At 41.4% G+C, this 24,410-nt stretch overlaps 2 protein-coding genes and 1 long non-coding RNA gene across 6 annotated transcripts in view; all 3 read left to right on the top strand.

Moving 5' to 3' along the window:
• Nucleotides 1-82: 82 nt before the first annotated feature.
• On the top strand, nt 83-3,749 carry LOC139817346 (uncharacterized). 3 transcript variants are annotated; one of them, XR_011733209.1, is made up of 8 exons: nt 83-240; nt 649-877; nt 1,040-1,147; nt 1,271-2,160; nt 2,233-2,389; nt 2,487-2,648; nt 2,738-3,250; nt 3,429-3,749. It is a non-coding gene; the product is annotated as an uncharacterized lncRNA (long non-coding RNA). The 3 variants fall into 3 exon arrangements; XR_011733208.1 differs by having other exon boundaries at nt 84-240; nt 2,487-2,601; nt 2,738-3,032; XR_011733207.1 differs by having other exon boundaries at nt 84-240; nt 2,487-2,601.
• Nucleotides 3,750-6,021: 2,272 nt separating this feature from the next.
• LOC139817926 (transketolase-like protein 2) lies at nt 6,022-13,008 on the top strand. 2 transcript variants are annotated; one of them, XM_071786226.1, is made up of 8 exons: nt 6,022-6,236; nt 9,925-10,070; nt 10,260-10,449; nt 10,606-10,840; nt 10,922-11,065; nt 11,185-11,358; nt 11,444-11,659; nt 11,746-13,008. In XM_071786226.1, exons 1-8 carry the CDS (start codon nt 6,130-6,132, stop codon nt 12,415-12,417), a joined length of 1,884 nt encoding a protein of 627 aa, XP_071642327.1. In that variant the 5' UTR covers nt 6,022-6,129; the 3' UTR covers nt 12,418-13,008. The 2 variants fall into 2 exon arrangements, with proteins under 2 accessions (XP_071642327.1, XP_071642328.1); XM_071786227.1 differs by lacking the exon at nt 6,022-6,236 and adding an exon at nt 9,103-9,269.
• Nucleotides 13,009-13,887: 879 nt separating this feature from the next.
• The window catches only part of LOC139817925 (uncharacterized), a 62,591-nt gene continuing 52,068 nt past the window's right edge, over nt 13,888-24,410 (top strand). Inside the window, exon 1 of the mRNA XM_071786225.1 lies at nt 13,888-16,212. Within this exon, the coding sequence (XP_071642326.1) occupies nt 16,099-16,212 (114 nt within the window). The 5' untranslated portion in view covers nt 13,888-16,098. The remainder of the gene's footprint in view (nt 16,213-24,410) is intronic.

The raw sequence follows: 24,410 nt of genomic DNA, 5'->3' as shown, positions 1-24,410 counted from the left end.
TCCGCATTCGCATGATGGCAGCCGATGCGCGGTACGCGGCTGCGCGCTTGTGTTGTGGTTAGTGTTATATAGATCTCGATCGTTAGCATGAAATTAACCTAATTTCTGTCAACTTTATATAACGTTTAATATCGAGGTAGAGCGTTACTTTTTTCTGCCAGATTCTTTCGTTTCGTGCAAAAACGCGTCGATTGAGCATAATAATTGATCATCGATACTTGAGCATCATCGATATTTGAGGTAAGGCCTTTAAACTCTAAACTAAAGAATTACCATTACATATACATACAATAAAAATGAAGTTCGCGAATTGATTCAAATGTTATAAATTAGTGCAAAACAAAAGGAAACAAAGTCTTCGTCACGTTCAGCTTTTTCTACAGTAATTTGTTTGTGCGGAGTGAATCAAGAGTGTGGAGTTATATGATGGTGATCGTGACCGTATAAACAAATTATTATAGAAAAACGTGGTGAATACTTTGTTTTCTTTACTTTGTTTAATTTGTTTATAGCATTTGAATCAATTCGCGAACTTCATGCAGAAAACAGCAGAGAAATTAAGTCCAAAAAAATTTATTTTTTTGTTTTTTTCTTAATTCATATTTATTTATATAAAATGACTTAACATATGTACTTTTATTGTTTTAGAGTATAGAAATGGGTTGGTCTTGACAACGCCACGCCTACTGCTGTAGGAATAACACTCTTCCCAGCTCTCACTGCGTACGCACCGTACGTTGCGCACGCAGCATCCTGGTCAGCGTTCGTCTTCTAGAGGGAGGAGCATTATCAAACCGTTTTGCCTGTAGTCACACACTCAGTAAACAAATAAAGAACCGTTTTTGGCACCTTTAGCGCCGAAGAAGCTCAAATTTAGGTAATCATTCATTTCACTATTGAACTTTTTCATCTCACTTTTGTGTCCTCATTATATTTCCAGTTATTAGCAACTTTTTACAATACTAAGTTAATTTCCTGTTTAAACATATACAATTTATAGTCTATATTACTTATTAATAATTTGCTTTTATGCACACAGGGACTTGAACAAGAAAATACATCTGCAAAATGGAGCAGGGCTCCTCCGCCACCTTTGAATTTACAAGTTGACACATTCATTCCAGCAAATTGAAATTGACCATTATAGGTAATAATATTATATAAACATATTATTTAAAACATATTTCAAATATGTGTTAAAAGTATAAGCTGACCAGCTGGAGCTTTCTCCGGCATTTCTTGTATGGTGAGCGTCTGATGATCCTTGTAGGTCGACGACAGACGGAATTCTGTTTCAAGCGGATTGCCATCTTCATCAGTAGTCGGATAATTAGCAGAGTGGGGGAAAGCCTCCAAGGAAGTCAGATCTGAATAGGCTCTCTCCAGGACTGTCTTGGTGACGTCGCAATAATGGACGCTCCTCACAATTTTTGGTCGTACCAATGAACATTTTGTGACGATACCCTCCAGGCACACTAAGTTACCCAGGATGGCATTCCCGGAAGGGGTTTACCTACATACAGCTCCTCTCACGATTATTTTATAGAGTTTACAGCGTGACAAGTGTTGATCATCCGCCGCGGAGATGGATACGGAAATCGATCAGAACCTGGAGCAGATAACGCGCGAATATGTCGACTTCCTGGACGACGTGGAGGATCAAGGCATATACGCCACAATGGTTAAAAATATGATTCAGGAAGAGAAGTACAGACTGGTTGTAAACATCAACGATTTGAGAAGAAAAAATCCTGTCCGCACGGCGAGTCTGTTAAACAACTCCTTCGAGGAGCAACTGGCGTTTCAGAACGCTCTGAATCAATACATCTCGAGCGTGGACATCGATTACGCCAAGGGCAACAAGGAATTCTTCGTAGCTTTTGAAGGCAGCTTCGGAAACAAGCATGTCACACCGAGAACGCTCACCTCTCGTTTTAAGAAATTCATATATGAACACGATTCTTTCTGTTGTATCACAGGTTTAATAAAAATGTGTACTTTCTAGGTATTAGTCCGATATTATACACTGAGATCTTACACTCTAAACGCGGTATTATATCATTTCCTTCAAGAATAAAAAGAAGATGTCCAGCATAAGGATATTACGGGATTACAAAACGGAAATGCACAGACTCGCGGTTTCTCCAACTTCTACGTAAGGTAATAACACAATTAAAGAAAGAAATGATTGTCTTGATATTGATAATTAATCATTTCTGTTAATGTTGTCAGACCAGGGAAAATGATTACTTGCTGCCAACGCATCAGGGCCACGGTACTGATGAGCAATTCGAATTAAGGAGCGACCGTACGCTTTGAAAGTGTCGGCAAATTCCGTGTATGGTTTCACGGGTGCGCAGATGGGAAAATTACCTTGGAAATATTTGCTGTAAGTTATCAATATTCTTCGAAACATATTTAACAAAAGGAGCATTGCGAAATATTTAATGGAAAATATAGAATATTTATAATAATTATAATTGCAGAGCGTTACCGCTTATGGACGCACTATGATAGGACTAACAAAGCAAGCGGTGGAGGATCGCTTTCGAGTAGAAAAACGATGCGACAGTCATATACGGCGACACGGATTCCGTGATGGTAAAGTTTGGCGTAAAATCTATAGAAGATGCAATATATGGAACTCGGTAGAGAAGCGGCCGATTACGTGACGTCTAAATTCATCAAGCCATAAATCTGGAGTTTGAGAAAGTGATGTATTTTTCATATCTCTTAGGCCCGGTTTCACCAACGTGATTTAATCGACCGATTCGTTGCCACTTTCGAGGCTGCGGCGGAAGCAGGAGCAACTGCAGAATTTGTGTAAACCCATCCTGAAATTGGCGAAGGCGGGAGATACTATTGTAGATTTCTGTTCGGGTAGCGGCCATTTGGGAATATTGATAGCATACTTGCTGCCACGTTACACGGTTATTCTGCTGGAAAACAAAGAGGAGTCTTTGCCCTTGCTGTTACGGCTCGTTGCAGGACTGCCATCAGCTAACGTATCCGCGAAGCGAGGTTTTCAAGGAGTGCGTTAACAATAAAGAATACTCATACTTGAGTCATGCAGCGGATCAAACGCATGACGAACTGAATGTTAAGACTAAACAAGGCTACAGATGTATGACAGTTATAGACACGGACAGAAAACTGTTCGCCGAACAATTTGGATATAAAGTTCATCTCGGTAAATTAATTCCAGAAACGTGTACACTTAAGAATCACTTGTTGGTTGGCATACCAAAAGGTAAGCTAACATATGGCAATTCGTGTGATAATTGTGTCCGCTGAATGACTTTTGTAAATAAATGGCATTTATATTGAGAACATTAATTAATTATGTCAGTAATTATATATAGATACTCATGCAAAACATTTTTTATTATAATAGGAAGACTATTATGTATAAAACGTATTTATTTTAGGTATTATATCTTTAAAAGGGTGCGTTGGGTGAGTGCTATTAGCGCTATTTACTTCATTCTACATAAATTTCATACTACAAACGCTATTTTACCCGAAGTGATGTAATGCTAAATAATGTTATCGTTTCTAAGCTCTGTAAACGCTGGTGAGCGTTGTCTCAATTTATAAACATTGTATATGTTTTTATTATACGTGATTTATCATTAACTTATATAGACATTATGGACTGTGTTGAAATATATCTTCAGGACGCCGGATCTCAAGAGCAGTTTAAAATTAAACTTTCTCAGACTAATTAAATAAAATTATTGTTATTATTATTTGTTCCATTGTTAGTTAATTACTTATATTTATTATTTTTAAATATATATTATTTTTTTTTTTCAAAATATTTTGAATGTAATAAGCATTTTTATTTTAGCACATCCAATAAGAAATTCATCTTACAAAGAAAAGAAATTATTTACATTACTAACTAATATCTGAGAGGAGCCTTGAACTCTTAATCAGTTAACGCACTATTGTTTCTACATAACTTTTTGCAACCTATATATAGATACATTTTTTAAAATAAATATTTATTCAAAAAATTTCAAGTTCTTTATTATTGCTTTCAAATGATGATGAATCTATTAGCTCTCGCATCCCATAAGTGCTACTGCTGTTAATAAATTTCTTCGACCTTATTCAATAAACATATTTAAAATCATCAGTTGTTAGGAGACACCATAACGTTGTGCTAATGCCCTTCATGTTCATTAGTAGCTCACAATCGCCAGCGCCTTGCCCAAACTAGCGTTTGCGTTTACAGCGTGATTACAAGTTCCCTGAACGCACTCTAATATTATTCTTTCTTTATTTTACATGTATAATTGTGTTAGCATAATGGTCGTAGATTTTTTAATCTTATTGCTAAATGTAGATAAGGAAAGAACAATAATAAATAAAATTTTTGAAATTGTAAAGTTTAGAATTTGTGCTATCTTTTTTCTAATTATATCTCTTCAATAGAAAAGTTTCCAATAAAATATCGAATGCTGAAAGCCTTTTTGTCCGCAAGTATACCTACATAATAAAGCTCGTATCAGCGACTGCAGATTAAAATTGAGATTGGATTGAAATTTGATCAATCAGAACAAATTTCATTAAATTTGAAATTAGTTTTCTTTATTCTGATTAGGCGCGTTCAGCAGACCAAGCCGCTCAGTAGCAGTCGAACGTGATTGGCTCTTACTTTTAGAACCAACCAATCAACGCAGATTGTTGATAAGACGAACTCAACAGTTGTGTCTGTTGAACGCGGCCATTATTGGTAGAATCTTTCAAACAGATGTCAACAACCACGCTATAATCGATTAAAGTTCTAAAAAAAACATGAGTTTCTGAAGTGATTGAAGTATTCGATACGCACGAATTTACTTTTAATCTAACAATTAAGGTACTTAATTACTTCACGAGCTGACTGCGCTCGGTCGACCACGATTTTCTAATTTTATAATTGCTCGAAACACCGCTCTTTTGGAAAGCATCTTTGTAACAGATCGACTTATATTTTTTCATTTAAATAAAAATAATTTTATTTTTTGGTACCAACCACTTTATTTTGATTTATTTCTGAATGGATTATTAGGTTTATTCTTTTAAATTACTTGGGAATTGTTGAGTAGTAAGTACTCGTCGTAAGTATGATCAGAGAGAAATTTCGAGCAGTGGTCATGCTCGCGTTTTGGTCGTAGCCGAATCCTGTCGGTATGTGCACGTTTTTGTGGTTCTCTTCCGTGCTATGTCCACTATTTTGTGGTAATGTCAACAATTTTGGGGTTCTCTTTCATGTTATGTTCACGATTTTTTGGTTCTCTTCCGTTAGATTCACGATTTTTTTGGTTTTATTTCCAAAGAAAATAAAAAAATCGTGGACATAGCACGGAAGAGAACCACAAAAACGTGCATATACCGACAGGATTCGGGTACAGCCATAACGCGGGCATGACCACTCTGACCACTCTCATATCTTTCTCTCTGGTATGATCTTATTTTACTTTTTATTATTATACTTATTATTTTATTATTACACATTTATTATTATCATATATGATGACTTTAAGTATAATAATACTAAAAAAGTAAGATCTCTGTTATATGATCATATCATTGGCTGCGTTTAGCAGACAAAGTTTATTGTTAAGCGATTCTTTATTACGATTGGTTTCTACGCTTAGATCTAACGAGGAACTAAAAGTAAGAACCAATCATATTAAAGAATCACAAGCTGCTTTATCTGCTTGGCTGGATGGATTCCTAAAATCTCATTGATTGTTTTAACTGTTTTAAGTACAATATTAGGACATTTTAAGGCCCTTGCGCAATGCCGGGCAACAGGCAATGGGAACAGAATTTCAGAATGTCATAAGACACGTCATATTTTCTGTTCCTCTGTTGCCTGGCGGCTGGCATTGTGCTTGTGCAAGCAGGGTGACAAGGGTCTTTCCTCTATCTATGGCTGATCTATGGCCGCGGAATTGGTCGCGTTCGGGCGTCCTCGGACGTCCTCGGGCCCCCGCGAACCTATGTACTTGTTGCGCGTTCGCGACGTTCGCGTGCGCACTGTGCGGAGCTTAGCGCCGCGGAGCCGCCGTCCAACGCAAGGAACGGAGTCGCAGACGACGCAGGACACGCACGTACGCACGCGGGACGGAAAACATGGCGAGCTATCACAAGCCGGAGCTGAAGACCATCCAGGAGCTGCGGGACATCGCGAACAAGCTGAGGATTCACGCGATCGAGGCCACGCAGGCCAGCAAATCCGGGTGAGTCTGCCTTCTGAATCCGCGCCTCCCTAACCATCAGCAACGTCGGCGACAATACAAACGAACACGGTCGTCCCGGCAACTCGCGACCGGCGAACGCGACACGCGACCGCCGGCTGCCGGCGCCGTCGACCGTCGGTGGCGTCGGTCCGGGTGACGATGATAAGCGAGAACGTGCCGCGCGCGCGCGCGCGCGCGGTTGCGTGACATAGGCTGCGGTCCACCTGACGCTACAAATGCTTCGAAGCATTCCTCTTCTCTTTTCTTTCAATAGAAAGAAGGAGAAGAAGAACGCTCCAAAGAATTTGTAACGTCAAGTGGACCGCAGCCATAATATGATGTAATCGCAGCTTCGGAAACTCCCGCGTGAACGTTATCGATCGACGCGACCGTTGAACGTCGCGCTTCGTTTGCACTTTGTGCGTATAACGACACAAGTTACTCATATTCGCTACTCATCCCGGCGTCTCGTGAGGCGGTGAGGAGACGGCGGGTCGAGAAGGGGGTGCGGAGGGCGGAGGACAGCTAGAAAGAGTCCGACACGCGTTACTCGCGGTCGCGCGCTCTCAATGCATTTAACAATTAGAGAATTAATTAAGAAGTATTTATATCCTTAAGGAATATGTATCTATGTATATGTAGCTTGACACGTATATATTTATGGTCCAATAGCATCCTCGCGACTTCTGATAAGAGCGTCGCGTTAGTTATCGCCTATAAACGTAACGCGGCTAGTTCATAATTAATACGAATTGAAGCGCGAGAGCTATACCTACGTAACGCGGCGAACGCTGATTCAGCCCGGTCGTACGATTTTTTTAACAGTCAAGTATCATTCGCGTTGTTCTGTTCTCCGGAAGGAGTTTTGATCTTCCGTGTGAAAACGATCGAGAGATCGAGCGTATTTCCGTGAAAACGGAGCCTCCGAATGTGCATCGAGATCAATCGAGATCAATGTAGTTTCTGTTTAGATTCCTATACTTTGCAATCGGGCGAGAATGAGATCTCCTTATTCGTCGGTGCATGATAAACAGGAAGAGTGCAGTCGATGTAAATTACACGTTGTGTATCTGGAGCACGGATAGATAATCTAACTCGGTACAGTTTCATTGATCGACGTGCATGCATCGAACGGAAGAAACGGAGAGTGGAAAAAACATACGCGCGCCGCGTGTCCTTTTTGAACTTAGCAATTTGCGAGCGTGACATGTGATTTATTTACTCATAATACTTAGATGCTATTAGATTTACATCGCGTATTAGATCGAGCTAAGGTGTAAAATTCACTCACGCTATATCCACGATTTTTTCTTATCGCGCTGCCGCCGCCGCTGGTATGTCTTGGCGGCGATCTAATTTAAGAAATCGCTAGCTCATTAGTTCTTCTTCCACCTGAGACCGTTTAGCGCGTTCTCACGCTCGACGACCCGCGTTTCCAGTATTTTCCCCATTTTCGTCAAAGTTAGGGAGGAATTAATGGTTTATCATGCCACCGATTGAAGTGAGAGGTATTATTTCATAAAAACTAAAATTCAAGAAAGATTTTTATACAATTTATTTATCTATTACATTCAGAGTTAATGAACTTTTTAGACTTAATGATATAAAAATGTCGTTTGACAACGGAGGGAAAAATTGCGCCGTATATGTATATCTTGTAAGGATATCGACTTGATGACTATCTTTCCTCGTTGATTGTTACTTTATATCCTTCAATTTGTGCACGGATGATTGTAAGAACTAGGTAAGAAGTGAAAAAGTCACGCGCTTGCATTTGTCGAGGTCACGCAGCGCGAAGGAAACGTGATAATGGCAGCGTGTATTAGGTTTTCTAATAAATAATTTACCGTGCACAATTTAAACAGTGAATGTATTAATATAAAAAAATTTGCATGAATTTTACAAAGAGCAAAGCGTTCGTTGAGGTGGTTATTGACTCTTCAGTGGACGTGTAGATTGTAAATTACACCTTACATTATATTTATGCTACAAATATTAAACCAATTAGTATTTTTTGTTTTCTGTTTAATATATCTTGAAGTACATTAATAATATAACAAGTTGAAACTTTAATTTTAATGTTTCTTCGATAATAATCAGTTCTGTATTGAAATGATTCGAGAACACGCGTTTTTTCAAGCTGTTGTGAAGTGTAGGGAGTGTAAAATACACTCAGTGGAGGGTTAATTAGAGCAGAATATTGTATTCTCAAAGTCGAAATTTATTTAAGATATATGAAGATTTTCTTACGTAAATTCTTCGATTCCTTTTGTCTTTTTCAAAAAATAAAATAACAGAAACTTGCGTTTATGTAACGTACCTGTGTCTAAATACATTTAAATTGCTGGTATGCAAATCAATTGCTCTACGAATGGCGAACGTTCTGCGGAACTTTACTGTGACGTAAAGTTGCATTTACATACCTTGCCGAATGACTATATACATTATCTACAGTACGATTGGCGGAAACAAGGTGATAAGATCCTGATTTTCCGCACGTTGTCAGAGTTTATCGTTTCGAGTCACGAAGAACCCGAATAATTGGGATAACAATTAAGATAGAGGAACGCAAGTACAAGTGTAATTGATAGCACCGTTATCAGTTAAGGTATAAATTCAAGTAAATGTTATAATTGAAGTGGAAGGATTTACTTGGAAGATGATACTCTGAGATATCAAGGAAGAAACTGTTCAATGTAGAAAGCTCCTCGCGTTAGTATGTTGTTTTGTTTTGGGACACCCTATATATTCGGAACGCTCTATATATCGTCGTCGTCCTCGTCGTCGTCGTCGTCGTCGTCGTTGTGACGAGTTGAAGAGGTAGGGAGATAATCGCGCGCAGTCGGCTCGTTTGCCGAAACTCGTCTCGCCGGCAGTCGCGATCGAACGCTCGTTGTCGTCGACAGTCTCAACGAACTCTTGGGCGTTAATTTAGTTCACGATGGTGCGAGACACGAACATGGAAAAACTCCAAGATATCGCGAATAAGCTGCGTATCGAGTCCGTGCGAGCGACTGAGGCATCGAAAAGCGGGTATGGCAAGAGATTGTAAATTATAATCAGCTAACTACTTGTCTGTCGGACTATCTTGAGTATATCAGGCTCTTTTCCTTACTCAGACAAAATATTATCTGTAATTTTTAATCCGTATAAGTTATATAACTTAAATAAATTGTACAAAACGTAAAATCACTATTGTGCATAGATTCTGTGAATTTGGGGCGATTTTTCTTTAATGCGGTATAAATAGCGAAACTCAAACTCTATTTGTCTCTATTTTTTCCGTTTCTTAGACGACTTTATGTTTTGACTGAAATTATAAATAGCATAATGATAGAAGATAGATTTTATAACATATTTTGTAACAAACATTTATCACATTCATGAATGTCGCAATCGCAATGCTGCCTCTGTGACCCTTCACGGAAAGGGGGGTCGCGTATAATCGAAGATAGGACATTCGGACGATAGATGACTTGTCGATCTGACCTTGCCACGACAGCAAATGATTTTAGAAAAACAGATATCGTTCGATTACGTGAACAGAATTATCGCCTTGCGAACGAATATTTCGAAAAAGAATTATCGCTTGTGAAGAACTTTTTTTTTATTAAGACAGTCTGAAATTATAGTTGAATTATTCGGGTTTATTTAATTCTATATAGATTTATATTTTGCTTTGCTCCAGACATCCAACATCATGTTCGTCCATGGCCGAAATTATGTCCGTCCTCTTCTTCCATACGATGCGTTACAAAGTATCAGCACCACGTGATCCGAACAGTGATAGATTTGTCCTCAGTAAAGGCCACGCGGCTCCAATTCTTTACGCAGGTAAATTTACTGATACTTTATTAATTATTGTAGTCACACAGTGAAATTATTATTAATTAAATATTTTAATACATTTCAATATAATAAATTCAATAATATTAATTGTTATAATTTGTTTTAACATTTGCTCATATATCTTTAAATAATTAATTGTTTTATGATATACTTTATATTTCTATTTTATTGTAGCATGGGCGGAAGCAGGCTTGTTCCCGTCTAGCGAGTTACTGAACTTGAGAAAATTTGACAGCGATTTAGAAGGCCACCCTACCCCGAGGCTCAATTTTGTAGACGTAGGAACCGGTTCACTAGGACAAGGTCTCTCAGTTGCCGCGGGCATGGCTTATGTTGGAAAGAATTACGATAAAGCCAGTTACCGGTATGCTATTTGATTTATATTTATATTTAATAAATTATTGTTTTTATTAATATAAATTAATTATGATATTTTTAAATGATTTGAATTTGCCACAATTCAAATTCATCTTTTTCTCTCTTATAATTCCTCGATAATGTACAATTATTTATCTTTCAGTGTTTACTGTTTGATTGGTGACGGAGAAGCGGCCGAAGGTTCTATCTGGGAAGCTCTTCACTTCTCATCCTATTACAAGTTGGACAATCTTTGTGCTATCTTTGACATCAATCGTCTTGGACAAAGCGAACCGACCTCGCTGCAACATAACATGGAAGTTTACCGCAAAAGATTAGAGGCTTTCGGTTTCAATGCTTTAGTCGTGGATGGCCATGACGTAGAAGAATTGGCGAAGGTACAGTAATTATATTAATTAATTGATACGATCTTCTAAGCGAATATGAAGTCATGTGCTTAACAAGTCATGTTGTTTTAGGCCTTCCATGAAGCGCAAAATACAAAAGGACGTCCCACTGCCATTTTAGCTAAGACTTTTAAGGGCAAAAACTTCCCTGAGATCGAAGATCAAGAAAACTGGCACGGCAAGCCTCTGGGTAACAAAGCGACTGAAGTTATTCAGGTATATTATACTCTAATATTAATACATTTATATAATATACAAACAATATATCGATATTATAAGAATGCATTAAGAATTTATTACGATATTTTTTAAATATATTTCTTATAATTTTACAGCATTTGAATGGGCTTCTGAAGAACCCTGGTCCTCTCGCACTGCATCCACAAAAGCCACTTGTAGATGATGCTCCCGTTGTAGATATCAGCAACGTTACATTGGCTTCACCTCCAAATTACAAATCAGGCGAACAAGTAGCTACTAGATTGGCTTACGGCACGGCTCTTGCAAAGGTTTGTACATTTTTTATATTTTTAACGTGTGTGTCAATAAAATACATTCTCAAAGTGTATATATCTTTTGATTGTTTTATTTCAGCTGGCAAAGAGTAATCCTCGTGTCATAGCTTTGGACGGTGATACAAAGAATTCCACTTACGCCGAGAAGATCAAAGCCGTTGATCCGGCTAGATTTATCGAAGGATTCATTGCCGAACAGAATGTTGTGGGTGTCGCCATTGGTACTGCTTGCAGAGACCGTACCGTCGCGTTCGTATCCGCTTTCGCGACGTTCTTCACCCGTGCCTTCGATCAGGTGAGACGCAAACTATATTCGTGAAATTTAACACGCAATAATAGTGGAAAGATAATAAATAAATGCATAATTAACTTCTGTTACAGATCCGCATGGGTGCGATATCTCAGACGAACGTGAACTTCGTCGGTTCGCATTGCGGCGTGTCTATCGGCGAAGATGGACCTTCGCAGATGGGCTTAGAGGACATCGCGATGTTCCGTGCGATTCCAGGTTCTACCATCTTTTACCCGAGCGACGCTGTGTCTACGGAACGCGCCGTCGAACTGGCGGCTAACACCAAGGGCATCTGTTTTATTCGCACTTCTCGCCCGGCCACGGCCATTTTGTATAAGAACGACGAGCCGCTGGCTGTCGGTAAAGCCAAAGTGGTTAAATCTTCCGCTAAGGATCAGGTGCTCGTGATCGGTGCCGGTGTGACATTGCACGAGGCAATTAAGGCGGCCGACGAGTTGACCAAGGTTGGGATCAACATCCGTGTGATAGATCCGTTCACGATCAAACCCATCGACGCGCAAACCATCATAAAGAACGCCAAAGAGGTTGGTGGCAGGATCGTCACCGTTGAGGATCATTACGCGCAAGGAGGCCTGGGAGAAGCGGTCCAGTCCGCGGTCGCTTTGGAAAGAAACGTAATAGTAAAGAAGCTGGCCGTGCCGGATGTACCGCGTTCCGGCCCGTCAGCGGTACTGCTCGACAATTACGGCATCAGTGCCCGTAACATTGTCGCGGCGGTGCAGGAGATTGTGAAATATTAGTCTCGCAGCTACGGATCGCTGGTTAGATCGACGGGGAGCTGTTTATGTACGAACAATATTCTATTTTTTTTTCAAAGCACAAATCTCGATGGAGTATACATGGACGAAACATTCCATCTTCTTTAAGACGTTTATATACAGGAGAGCAACGATTGAAACTGGTATAACTTCGGTAGAGTTAAATTTCTCTGATGCTGTAAACTTGTAGCATTGAAATCTGAATCTAACGGAAGTAAACAAGTTTCAAACTCCGCTCTGAAATGCCTAATGTACATTGAATGTACATATATATTCAGCAAAAGCATTTATTTTGAGGCAATCGATTATGTAGTCTATTGACCGAAAGAAAAAGATATCTTTATACACATATTTACGATTTATATAAGAGAGCAAATTTGTAGAGCAAGTTTGTATAACATTTTTCTAACACAACGAAGTTTGTTTCTATAAGGAAATTCTATTTTTGATGTTTCATATATACTAAAAATATTTTTACTTTTATTACAAAGCACAAGAGTGAAACATTAAAATGTCTTTTGGGATTACTTTTATAGAACATTGAATGGAAATAGAAACTATCTTTCGAAAGGACTGTGACTTCTATTTTCCTTTATTTCCGCTTTGCGGAGCTTGTACTCGACATTTTGAAAGAAAATATTTAAGTTGCTTTTCCTAAAGGAATTTAAAATTTATATTATCGTGTATTATTTAATCTAAACATTACACATTACATTTCTTTGTCACAATTATCGAATAATTCGTTATTTATGACAAGCATAAATTTTGATTTCGTTCACGAAAATGATACTCATGAAAGGAACATGTTTGAAATTAAAAAAAAATATAGCATACTAAACAGAACGGGCAAGCGAGTTTACATTTATCATTTTCTAATTTAAAATGTAATTCTTAAAGAACAAGTAGAAGTTAAAAAATACATCTTATACATCAAAATAAAGACATCTTATGTGCCGATTTTAAACGTGGTGTTGTCTGGGACACGTACACGCGAATCAATCCTAGTTTATCAATTAGCTTATTTTCAAATTTTAACAATATTCGCGGCGTTCAATTCAGCTCGCGAGCGGAGGAATTTCCAAGCGTTGGCAAGCCTTCGTGGCCGACGTAAGACTCGATTACCGGCGATATCATTGGCCGCACGGTTTTCCGAGACGGTCGAACGTGGCGCCACGACTCTCCGCTGGCGCTGGAACGCGCGGAATGGCGGTCGGTCGGTTCCGCGTTCCCTCGGTCAAAGTCGGCCGCTCCAGGACTGTGATGGCCGTCGGATGCTCGCGCGTCCCGCTCATGCGCACAACTTCCCCTTCCACGGCGGGGGGAGGGGGGGTCCAGCCGGTATCGCGTGCTCGTATGTACGATCACATACGATGATGGCGTACGTGACACGTTTGCTCGCCGGTGTGTGCGCCATGCCACCACTGCCACCAGGGACGCGATGAGGACCTCGATCATCTGTTTTATAAAGAAATCATCGGACAGACGAAATGTAAATACAACCACAATTTTATTTTCTTTTCCTCTCGCGAGGCGCTCTTTACAAGGGAGTCAAGGGACAGAACTTTACTAGAACGCCATTGCAAACTTCTATTTTTATTCGAAAGTGTTTCCAAATATTCTAACCGAGGGGCCTATGCTGTAAACCGTTAACGTTATCGTTACGTGCTTTTCACGCGGCTTTTCTGTGGTATGTTAATTAACGTTTACGGAATAGGCTCAATCAGCTGCGTGCCCTCGTGCTTTCTCAGGTTCTTTCCCCCTTTTTTCTCGTGCTCCTTTTTGGAAGATATAAGGGAGACACGGTAGGAACGCGGTAATAGGAACGGTAATTCTCATTCCGTCGAGTTTTGAGGGAAAACTCCGTTAGGCTAAAAATAACATTTCTCATAAAGACGATTCGCGCGAGAGGTGTTTTTCTTCGGTTATTCGAGAGACATTTGGTAAACACCTCGACTCTCGGCGGTCTCGGCACGCCCCTGCGTGTCGGCTCACGGCATACACAGGTATACACTGCGTACACACACACGGACGCGCATACACAGGCAGACGCGAAGAGACATACGAGGCGCGCGCCAGTCGCAGCGCCCTCGCGCGCTGCTTACACCCATTGTACGCGCGTGCGTCCCACGTTCCGCGATTCGCGTATCGCCGCTGTATCCCCGAAAAAGATGGCCGCCACGAAAGCGTACGGTGGTGATGTTGACGTTGTTCGCACCGAGGTCACGTCACGTCCTCGCGCAGCGTGAAGATAGCCGTGCGTGCGTGAGTGCGTGCGTGCGTACGTCCGTCCGCGTGCGCCGAGTGTGGACCGAGTGCCGTCGTGCCGTCGAGCATCGTCGCGGGCGACGAACAGACGCGAGAGCGCGAGAGAGCGAGCGAGAAAGAGAGAAGAGAGTTGAAGAGAGAGCGAGCGAGAACGTGAGAGCGAAGGTGGTGCCCGTTGATCCCCCGTCGAGTGCCGTAAAAGATTCGTGTGCGACCGCACACGGTGTTTCTCACCCTCGGACGTGTCCCGGGGACACGGCGGAGATCGGCAACGGAGCGGCCAGGGAAAACCGACCCCGACAGATAGGCGGCCAAGTGTGTGTCTGTGTGACGAAGGACGAAGGAAAGAGAAGACGGCTCGGGGAGGAAGAGAGATAACGAGTGTTCCGAAACTCGTATACGTGCCCGTCGCGAGTGAGAGTACGTAGGCCCGGAAACATCGGGCGCGCGTTTTACGCGAAGAGAGAGAGAGATAGATCTCGCGCGATCGGAGCATCGCCGGAGAAACGAGAGAGGCTAAGAGACGAGCGAGTGAGGGAAGCGGCGCGAGAGGAATCAGCAGGAATCGCCGCCGGGCTGCTGGCGCGTGGAAAAAATCCGGCGAGGGAGAAACGGAGCGAGCGACAACGAGTGAGAGAGAGGGAGCGCGAGAGCGAGAGAGACGGAGATAGAGATACGCGTAACGTCGAGTGTGTCGCGCTTAAAGCTCCTAGCCGAGTCATCGGTGATCGTGGGTGGTGCGTGGTGGTTTCCCCGCGAGTGAAACAAATGCGTGCGCGTCGTACGCGAGCTACGAGGCCGCCAACCAAGTGCGTCGCCGTTGCCGTCGCCGCCGCGTCACCGTGCCATCTCGCCGTCGCGCCAGCCGGGCCGAGCAGCCGTCGCCGTCGCCGTCAGCGTTGCGACCGCTCGCTTTTACGCGCGATCCGAGCCTTCGTGTCAACCGAGGGACGGCCATATTAATCCACCGCCGCCGCCACCACCACCGCCGCCGCCGCCGCCGCCGCCGCCGACGTCGACGTCGGAGTACTACGCTTCCTGGTGCGCCGCCCGGAGTCTCGTGACGAGTTATCCGGCGAGTGTTTCTCTCCCGCCCCCTCCCTCCTCCGCCCTTCTCCCATCACCCTGCCGTGCGTGCGTGCGTGCGTGCGTGCGTGCGAGTGTGTGCGTGTGCGTGTCGCGCGAGGTCGCGAGTATATCCCGGGGGTGTCTCCCTCGAAGCTTCTCCACACGGTTTTTCCATACGGGGGCTTTCGTTATCTTCTTCTTCCTCTCTTCCTCCGCCCCCCTGCCACAACCACCGTCGCCGGATGACGGCGCGTGTACGTGGTGCGTGCGGCACGGTACCTGTGTGTACGACGAGCGGCATAGTCGACGAGGTGCGTCCCGTGCCGCCTGATGTCTACGCATCGTCTTCGTCGCACGGAGACAGCACAGCGGCTCGCCACCCCCGTGTCTACCCCTACCTCCGGCAGCAATACCACCCTTCCTAGGCCCTATGGTAGCCACACGGTGAGTACACCCTGCACACACACATTTCCCGACGCTCGCGCCGCGCGCCGCCGCTGTCGTCGTCGTCGCCGTCGCCGTCGGCGGCGGCGACCCGGGTAGCCCGAGCGTCTCCCGATATGTAACCTCTCTTCCCTCATGCACGAGTGGACCGCGAGTGTGTATAACTGTATACGTAGCCTACGTACAGGCACCCATTGATGCCGACTGCGGACGTCGCGATGACGCGCGACGTCTTTTTCGTATTTATGGATGCACGGAGCGGCGCTCGCGCGTGTGCCCCGTCGAGAGTCAACGTCGGGCTAACGTAACCTCTCTCTCCCATATATGTCCGCGAAGCACGCGAGCCGCGTTCGTATTAGGGCAGGCTGGCATGGTCGAGGCTCCGTCAGTGCGCGATAGGCGACCTTCTTCCTCGTATACGTCTATAGATATGTGGAGCGGCGCGTTGAGCAGCCTGTCTCTGCCTGCCGATGTGTTGATACGCGGCTCACACGTGACGCGATCTTTCCTCCTCTGGTATATTTATAGACGCGCCGTCGTTTACACGTGTCCGGCTTCGATAAGATAATTTCGGATTCCGGAGATGCACGGGGGACGACGTGATGTCCGAATAACCGTTGATTAGACACATTCGAAATTTCGGTCAACGGTGAGCGTCGGACTTTACACGCGTCCGCAAAATACATAGGATTGCATCCCGGAACTCGGTTCCCGCTGATTATATGCATCAGTTGCATCACCGAGGGACGTCTCGCGCGATGTAATCTCTTCCCCTCTCTACGTGCGGTATATCGCCTTGGGCGTTTGTCAATGTTGATTAGACGTATTGAGGTGTCGTCGCGGCGTGTAACCTCCTCGCCGGCATGTTCATGGTTATGCAGAATAAGTAAGACTCGCGTTAGAACAATGTTTGATTGGGTATATTGAGCTTCGAGCGGCGTAACCTCTTCCCTGGTGCATCCATAAATACGCGAGAATAGCGGCATTCGCACGCTTGTCAATGCCAATGCCACGTATACGATGAACGTTCGGTTGACGCAACCTTTCGAACCTTGAATTATGCCACGCTTTTAGACCTCGCATCAGCATTATCAGAGTTTATCTCAGCGTGAGGGAGGAAGCTAGTTGAACATCCGTTGTATCCGAATTGTTTTTACACATTTTTGTTCTTTATTCATATCTGTCTCCGTTTGAGAAACGTTTTCATGTATCATCGATTAGAAGCAATTAGAATAGGTAGAAATATCCTTGCGTTGCTCTCAAGCTTGCTCTATTGAAGTGAATATATTATTGCCTTAAAAATAAAATGTGCAATACAACACATTTCGCTATTTTACACTTATTTTAAACTTTCGCTACTTTATAAGGAAAGTGCACTGTTTTACGATAGAAGGCTTTATATATACAGATGACTTTTTTTATTTCGTTAAAATTATCTGTGAATTTTACTCGTCACGCACCGTCACCTCCGTCACGTGTCTCAGGACTCGATGCAATTCCTTAAGATAGGGAGCTGTAAGTACAATGTTGAGATAGCGCGAGCGAGTGCATTATTGAATTTGAAGAAAATATTTAGTATCGCGATATGTAAAGGTGTTGTCTCTTATTCAGAAAGTTGGACGCGCGCGATCCGAAACGTATCAAAGGAATACATTAGATCGTTGAGGCATTTCGAGCCCGCTATCTCGCACGCGGGATATTCCAGAAGAGATTCTGCACGCGCAAGAGAATCTATCCTCAAAGAGATTTTGATCTTTCCGTATCAAACTTTATGTCCGGCTGCTTGCTAAATTTTTAATTCTCCATTCAAATTACTTAAGGTACAGCCCCGAGAAGTGAAACCCGGGGAACCCCTGTGGCTGTCAGAACTCGAGAGCCTCTGGAAATCTATAAATCAAATTCCAACGATATAAGTACACAGATTTAATCGTACCATCAACATGTGTTCATAATTTTTTTTTTACTGTTTTAATCGCGCCTCGCGGTTCTACAGCGCGATAAATACAAACTCTATTGTAAACGACGAAAAGAAATCTTTATTGCTTCGCCGTTTGAAACGGATTTTTATTTTTAATTATCAAATCACTGCATTCTTGACAAATTAAAACCGTCTCCGTCGATAAGATGTTCTACATTTCTTTTTTATCGGATATACGAATTTATGCCGTATACGTAATAAGTGTCATTAGTCAAGGGCCGTAGATCAAGATTGTGCGATACATTTAGTAAACATGTCATATCATCGGTCGTTCTCGTGTTCGCCTACGCGTGTCTTCCTTTTTTCCTTTCTTTTTTTTTTTTCTACGAACGCATAGGAGAGATTGCTCGACGATTAATCATCCCCCTTCCGACACTCCGGCCTCTTTAATACCGCGTGCGTCCCACTGCACCATTTGCCCTTTTACTTTAATTCACGGTGACGAGGGTTACGCTCCCTTTCTCAGCTTCATTGTTTTTGACTATATTAAATATATTTCGCACGCGCCAGCACAAACTTTATAATTAAATTTAATAATTATCAGGAAGCAATACGCGTCTAAACCGCAATGCACGTGTAAATTTCGATATAAATATCGAAATTTGCAGCATGGCTTAAAAAAAGCCCGTTGTTAAAAAATATATATTCTCTTTAAAGTTTTCCCAAATCTCTATTAAGTTACTCGCTTTTGCTCAACACAATTTTATTAGGAGGATATACCACGGCCTTTTTCAACGAATTATTTTATCGAGAAAAAGAAAAAGAAAGAAAAGGACGATATATACATATATATATGTACAAGGGAACGAAAGAGATTTTTATTCTCGCGAGTGTGTGGTGGGCATTAACTATTTCCACCACGCACCGTGCATTTTAATCCCAGTCTGCGCCGCCCTGGCAATTAGGAAGAATTACTCGGGAACTGGCGTCCCGCTGTAAATACCTGCAACATCGCGTTGTTTTAATGCAGCGGGAGGGGGTTGGGCAGGGAGGAAACACGCGTGGTGCGCGCGCGGAGTGGCGGAAATAAAACGTGTGGCATTAATTTATCGAAACGTGATGTGCTATTGATTCCGTTATTGTCGCCAGTCATTGCGCGCGATGCACGATTGTTCCGGGTAGATGAATGCGCGAGGCGATTATGTTTTTAGCGCGAGGCAAAAAAAAAAGAAACATACGAGCGAAATGAATGCCGCGTTTCACGCGTTTTAAAATCCCGCGTCGTGTAACGTTCGTTGGGCGAGCACGGTAAAAAATACGGGAATGATTTTAGGTAGCTGATCCGTGAAATGGAAGAATTCTGTCTCTTTTTTTTCTCCTTTCTTTTGTCTTTCGGCGTAAAAGGATAAATAGTACAGCATAAACAATGCAAAATATAAATGGTACGAATGTACAATAACATACGAGAAATAGCCCGAGTTTCTGTGTGTTTGTGTGTGTGTGCGCAAAATCACAAAGCAAAAAGGTTTCTTTAGTTTCCAGAGAATTCTAGTTAGGCGGTTAAACTGGCTTTCTTTTTTTTTTTTTCAAATCAGCAATTCAATTAAGCACTATCGAAATTTTAAAAGATCCGAGGCACCGCATTATTACGCTATCAATTGAAATGAACTGATAAATTAATCATACAGCAGTCATATTTATGACTAAAACATGAGGATATATTAAAACGAAACTGCGCGCGGCCCGTGTTTGAATTCATGTCGGGCGAATAGCGGCGCTTCAAGGCAATGTAATATTCGGTCTGAGAGTAATTATTGGCATCGGAGATTAAGCGGCATTAATAGAACGGCGGTGGCAAAGCCGTGCATTGTTTCTGTATCCCTAATTACGTCATACGACCTGCATTCGGGATCGTGTACTGTAGTCGAGACGCTTTCCGGAATACAGGAATGAATGCCGATTCCCCAGGTCGCCTTCCACCGGGAACGCGATTATACAATGCGAGGATCGCCATATTACTAAACATGTTTAATTACTTTCGGTATTTTACTCCTTTCGGCTTTCTCTCTGTCCGAGTTTTCCCGAAAATATATGCTGCTTCAAATACGAAATGCGCGATAAAGCGCAGCTAGAAAAAAAACGAACTGGCCCAATTTCTCAAATTTCGAGGCCGAGAAGAGGCCTCGTAAAATAAAAAGGAGATCTCGAATCGTAAAATAAAAAAGAAGCTTCGTAAAAAGTAGATTCTACAGAACGCGCTCGATTATTGATGAAAAATGGTGGACACAGCTCTGAACTGTTGTGAAACTTTGAGATAGATTTTTTGATAGAAGAAGTTTATAAATGTACATTTTTATAGAGATAATCAAATAAATACAGAAAAGTATAATTCAATTCGCGCGATTTCACCGTGTTCTGTGTCATGCATTTATATACATGGAGTAAGTCCCGCAGTTAAAATAGCTTATGCAATTGAGCGAAAACAACGTCGAGGATTATGCAGATCGTCATGGATTATTGCATGAATTTATCGGAAACTGCGAAGGGCTAAATATAAACTGCTGTCGATATTACGATGACGATTGTTTTTACGGGAACGCGTGATCTCTCATTTATAGGTGTTATTGACTGATAATCGAAGAAAATTGATGGATAAATCTAGTATTTAAACTCCGGTCGCTTTATCTAATCGCAACGCTTTAATCTCGCCGTACGATAATAGCATTATTCTACGATGATACAATTGATACGCATTTGCAACAATAACCTGCGAGCTCTCCTATACAAAATTAGAATCCGCGAGGGCAACGACGCTAGACGTAACGCTATATGTTTGCGATGTTTAAAGTTTATAAGTTTAAAGTTAAACTGCTAAAGACTGAAGTTAAGTGAGTTCTAATTAATTCTGTTCCGTCCCCGTTTTTGTTCAAACAGAGAATAGAGAAGGAAAATAGAGGAAATTCAAGATACTCCTCTCGCATGAAAACGTCAATTAGTACATTCGTTGTACAACATAATTCATTAACCGATACAATTTATTTTAACGTGATGTAATAACATTCTGTTCACATCCGATAAATATTCATTCTAAATGTCCACATTATCAAATGCGATTTTATGTTAATTTCAACATCTGTCAAATAATAATTGTGCATTATACAGTAATAATAACAGTAGCGAGAGCGAGCATAATATTTCCATATGATATTTCCATAACATTCTAATGTGAATTTCACGGTTGGTGTGGGATCCGATATATTCGCAGAGGCAAACTATTTCGCGTAACAATGTTTATAATGTAATAATTTTGCAACGGTACGTTGCGTAACGCGTTGAATCCGACGGTGGTAAGCGCCGAGAGAACTGCTTCGAAATATCTCGGGGAAAGAATTCCCGCAATTAAAACTGTATAGCTACCCCCCGCGTATGTGATTCACGACGAGAGGAATTTTATTATTCTCGGCGTAGGCGGGATAGAAAAGCCACACATTTCACGGTTTCCATTTTATTAACTCGCACAATATAAAATGTCAACGACACTTTATACTATAGCGAAAATTCGAGTACATTTACCGCCCACAAGTGGTGTGTAAATCTGTTTCTATATTTTTCGCCGAAATAAATAATCTTGGCCAGAGATGTAGGAATTCAGAAATCATCATAATTATTGATATGTATCATAAAATAATCGCGAGAGAGTTATCTCACATTAATTTATGATACATATTTAAAAAAAAAATACTAAATTGAATTTGTTTGATAATTTGTTAATTTATCATGTTATTAAACTGCTATATTGCCGACGATGAATGGATGTCGATATGTGATTTTTTCTCAGATATCCGACATAATTATACGATTCTGGAATTGAAATAAATATTGTGAATTTTCTTCTCTAAATCAATTTGTATTATTACGCGATGATATATTTTATCAGCGAAAATAATTTAAGTTAATTTTGTTGCTCGTCTGTATTGAATTTGCTTTATGTTGCGAAATCGAGTGGCTCATTTCGGAATTTTTAGCTGAAAAATTTAATGCTTGTTTATTAGCCGACACGATCGCGCGCGTGTGTAACATCGTTGAACGATTATATAACGCATCTTGCTGGCTCATCATGTTAGTCATAGGTTTACACAAAAACCGTTAATGGCCTTTCCTGCTCCGTCGAATGCACGTAACGCGTTAAAATAGTACTTTATCACTTTCCATTAGAAAAGTTATTAACCCGGGAATAGTGGTGCGATTTTTCACGACGTGAACGAGCGGCGTAATCGATCACCCTGAGATTCAAATTCGTTTTGCACCTCCTCTTTAAAAGCTTAGATCATCATGTTCTTCTGATTGATGCGCGTTATTATTTCTGAATAATAAATATTTTATTTTATTATACACAATGTATGATCCTGAACGTTTTCAATTTTTTTTGCTAATAAAAACGAAGATTATTCTTCCGTTTTTATCAATAAATATATCATATAGATATTCTCTTACTTAACTCTCTCCGTTTTTATTTTGGAACAATGTTTCAATTTATGCTAAGAATAATTCTCGTTTTTGTTATCTTTTTCTTATTTTCGATCCAGTTCGTAATCTTAATCGAATTTCTCGCGAACACTTTTTAAAATATACATATATAACCTTGGTTCGAAAGGATGAGATAATGCACATGTACGACGAAATATTTTTTCGAGAGAAATTAAATTACGTACTTGGCGATTAAACATCTGCACGCTCGACGCTTTTGTTTACTTTCCTCAATTTCGTCGTATTCTGATTCCTTATGGTTCGCGTACTTGGGCGCTTCTTCGTGCAGCTCGAGAATCTTCAAGAGAAGTTATCTCTTGTTGCCTGGTAACACAATGCAGCGTATGGTTCCACCAATATCACTGGAATGCACTCGCGTTAAAGTGCATTAGAGATGAACCATATACGAACATATTCTGTAGTTTAACTATTCGTAATATTGGCTTGTTAAAAGAGAATACAGAGATGGGTAAGAGACACACTCAGATAATTTCCGCATTTATCATTTGCGCATAACGTTGGACATAAACGACGAACAACGCTCCATTATTTATTCCATTAATCTACAAGAAGTCCTTCATTTCCAGTGGTTTATACCTTGCTGGGGCTACATACCTTGCCTCAACATTTCTGCTAACAAAAATGTACTTGCAAGTTAAATTGAAATGGCGTTAGGTGTCCATTTTCTGGTAAATTTGGGTCACTACATTCTGTAAGAAATCACGAAAAAAAATTTTTTTTTCTTTTTTACAACAAACGAGACAATATACGTACCATTTTACCGTGGAAATTTCATAACTTTATAGAGATATGTGAATATTTGCAGAACTACTGTGTTGCGAACCACTGCTTTCAAAGGGATGTTTCTTGAGCGCGTTTCTTAGCAATAGCACGGGATACGCGATTAGTTACACGAAGCGTTCTCGCATGCGGCCATCGCCGGCTTCGTAAATACGGTTCTTGTTAGACCTAGTCGTGTGTGTATATCGCACACATGTATCGCGATACGCACGATATCGTTAGCCGGCAAAGGCAAGTATAAGTGAGATGAGAAACAGAGAGGGAGAGAGAGAGAGACAAAGTAGACAACCGTCGCTATCTCGTCGAGGCGAACGACATCTGACTCTCGAATCACAAATCCCCTTATCTAAGAACGAGATGAATTTTCGTACTTCGAAAATGTTTACGTGCGACTAATAAGAAAGGCAGGATTACATCATCATTCGGAGAACGTCGAATGAATTATATCTCGCCAGATTTTCCTCTTTAGTCTTATTTTAATCGTCCGTGACGAAATAATTCACGTTTAATTCGCGCGAAATTCAATCTGGAAGTTAAGGCGAAATGAAAATTCTGTAAAAAGAAAAGTTTTTTCGTGAATATTTTTCAAGTTACTGGCGCAAGTGGTAGACGCGAGGAGCGACAATAATGTTACTTCATGCAAACACACTTGCCCATTGAGACTTTTTCGCGGGAAGGAAAACGTCGATATGATAAAAGAGTTTCTACTCGATCAATCTTCGATCTTGGGTCTCTCGGGAATCTTCGACAGCCGCTGATGTACTTCTTCCCAAGTATGCAGTTCCACTCGGAAGATTCATCCGCCGGAAGTTTCCGCTCATATAAGTAACAGACTTTTCGTGCTCGAAAATACCAGACGGTTTCGCGGGGTATCTGAAAAGTATATACAATAAGGCGTGATTCTTTTTGCAAATTGCAATTGATTTATTTCTTTTTTTTCTCTGCAGCCGGT

The sequence above is a fragment of the Temnothorax longispinosus genome, chromosome 8, assembly GCF_030848805.1.
Source record: "Temnothorax longispinosus isolate EJ_2023e chromosome 8, Tlon_JGU_v1, whole genome shotgun sequence".
Taxonomy (NCBI): domain Eukaryota; kingdom Metazoa; phylum Arthropoda; class Insecta; order Hymenoptera; family Formicidae; genus Temnothorax; species Temnothorax longispinosus.
Note: the sequence above shows the minus strand (reverse complement) of the source record. Positions and strands in the feature narration are given on the sequence as shown.

Coding starts and splice junctions, on each gene's coding strand:
- LOC139817926 (XM_071786226.1), top strand. CDS start 6,130: ATGGCGAGCTATCACAAGCCGGAGCTGAAGACCATCCAGGAGCTGCGG. Junction 10,450..10,605: donor TACGATAAAGCCAGTTACCG/GTATGCTATTTG, acceptor TTTATCTTTCAG/TGTTTACTGTTTGATTGGTG. Junction 11,660..11,745: donor TCACCCGTGCCTTCGATCAG/GTGAGACGCAAA, acceptor CTTCTGTTACAG/ATCCGCATGGGTGCGATATC.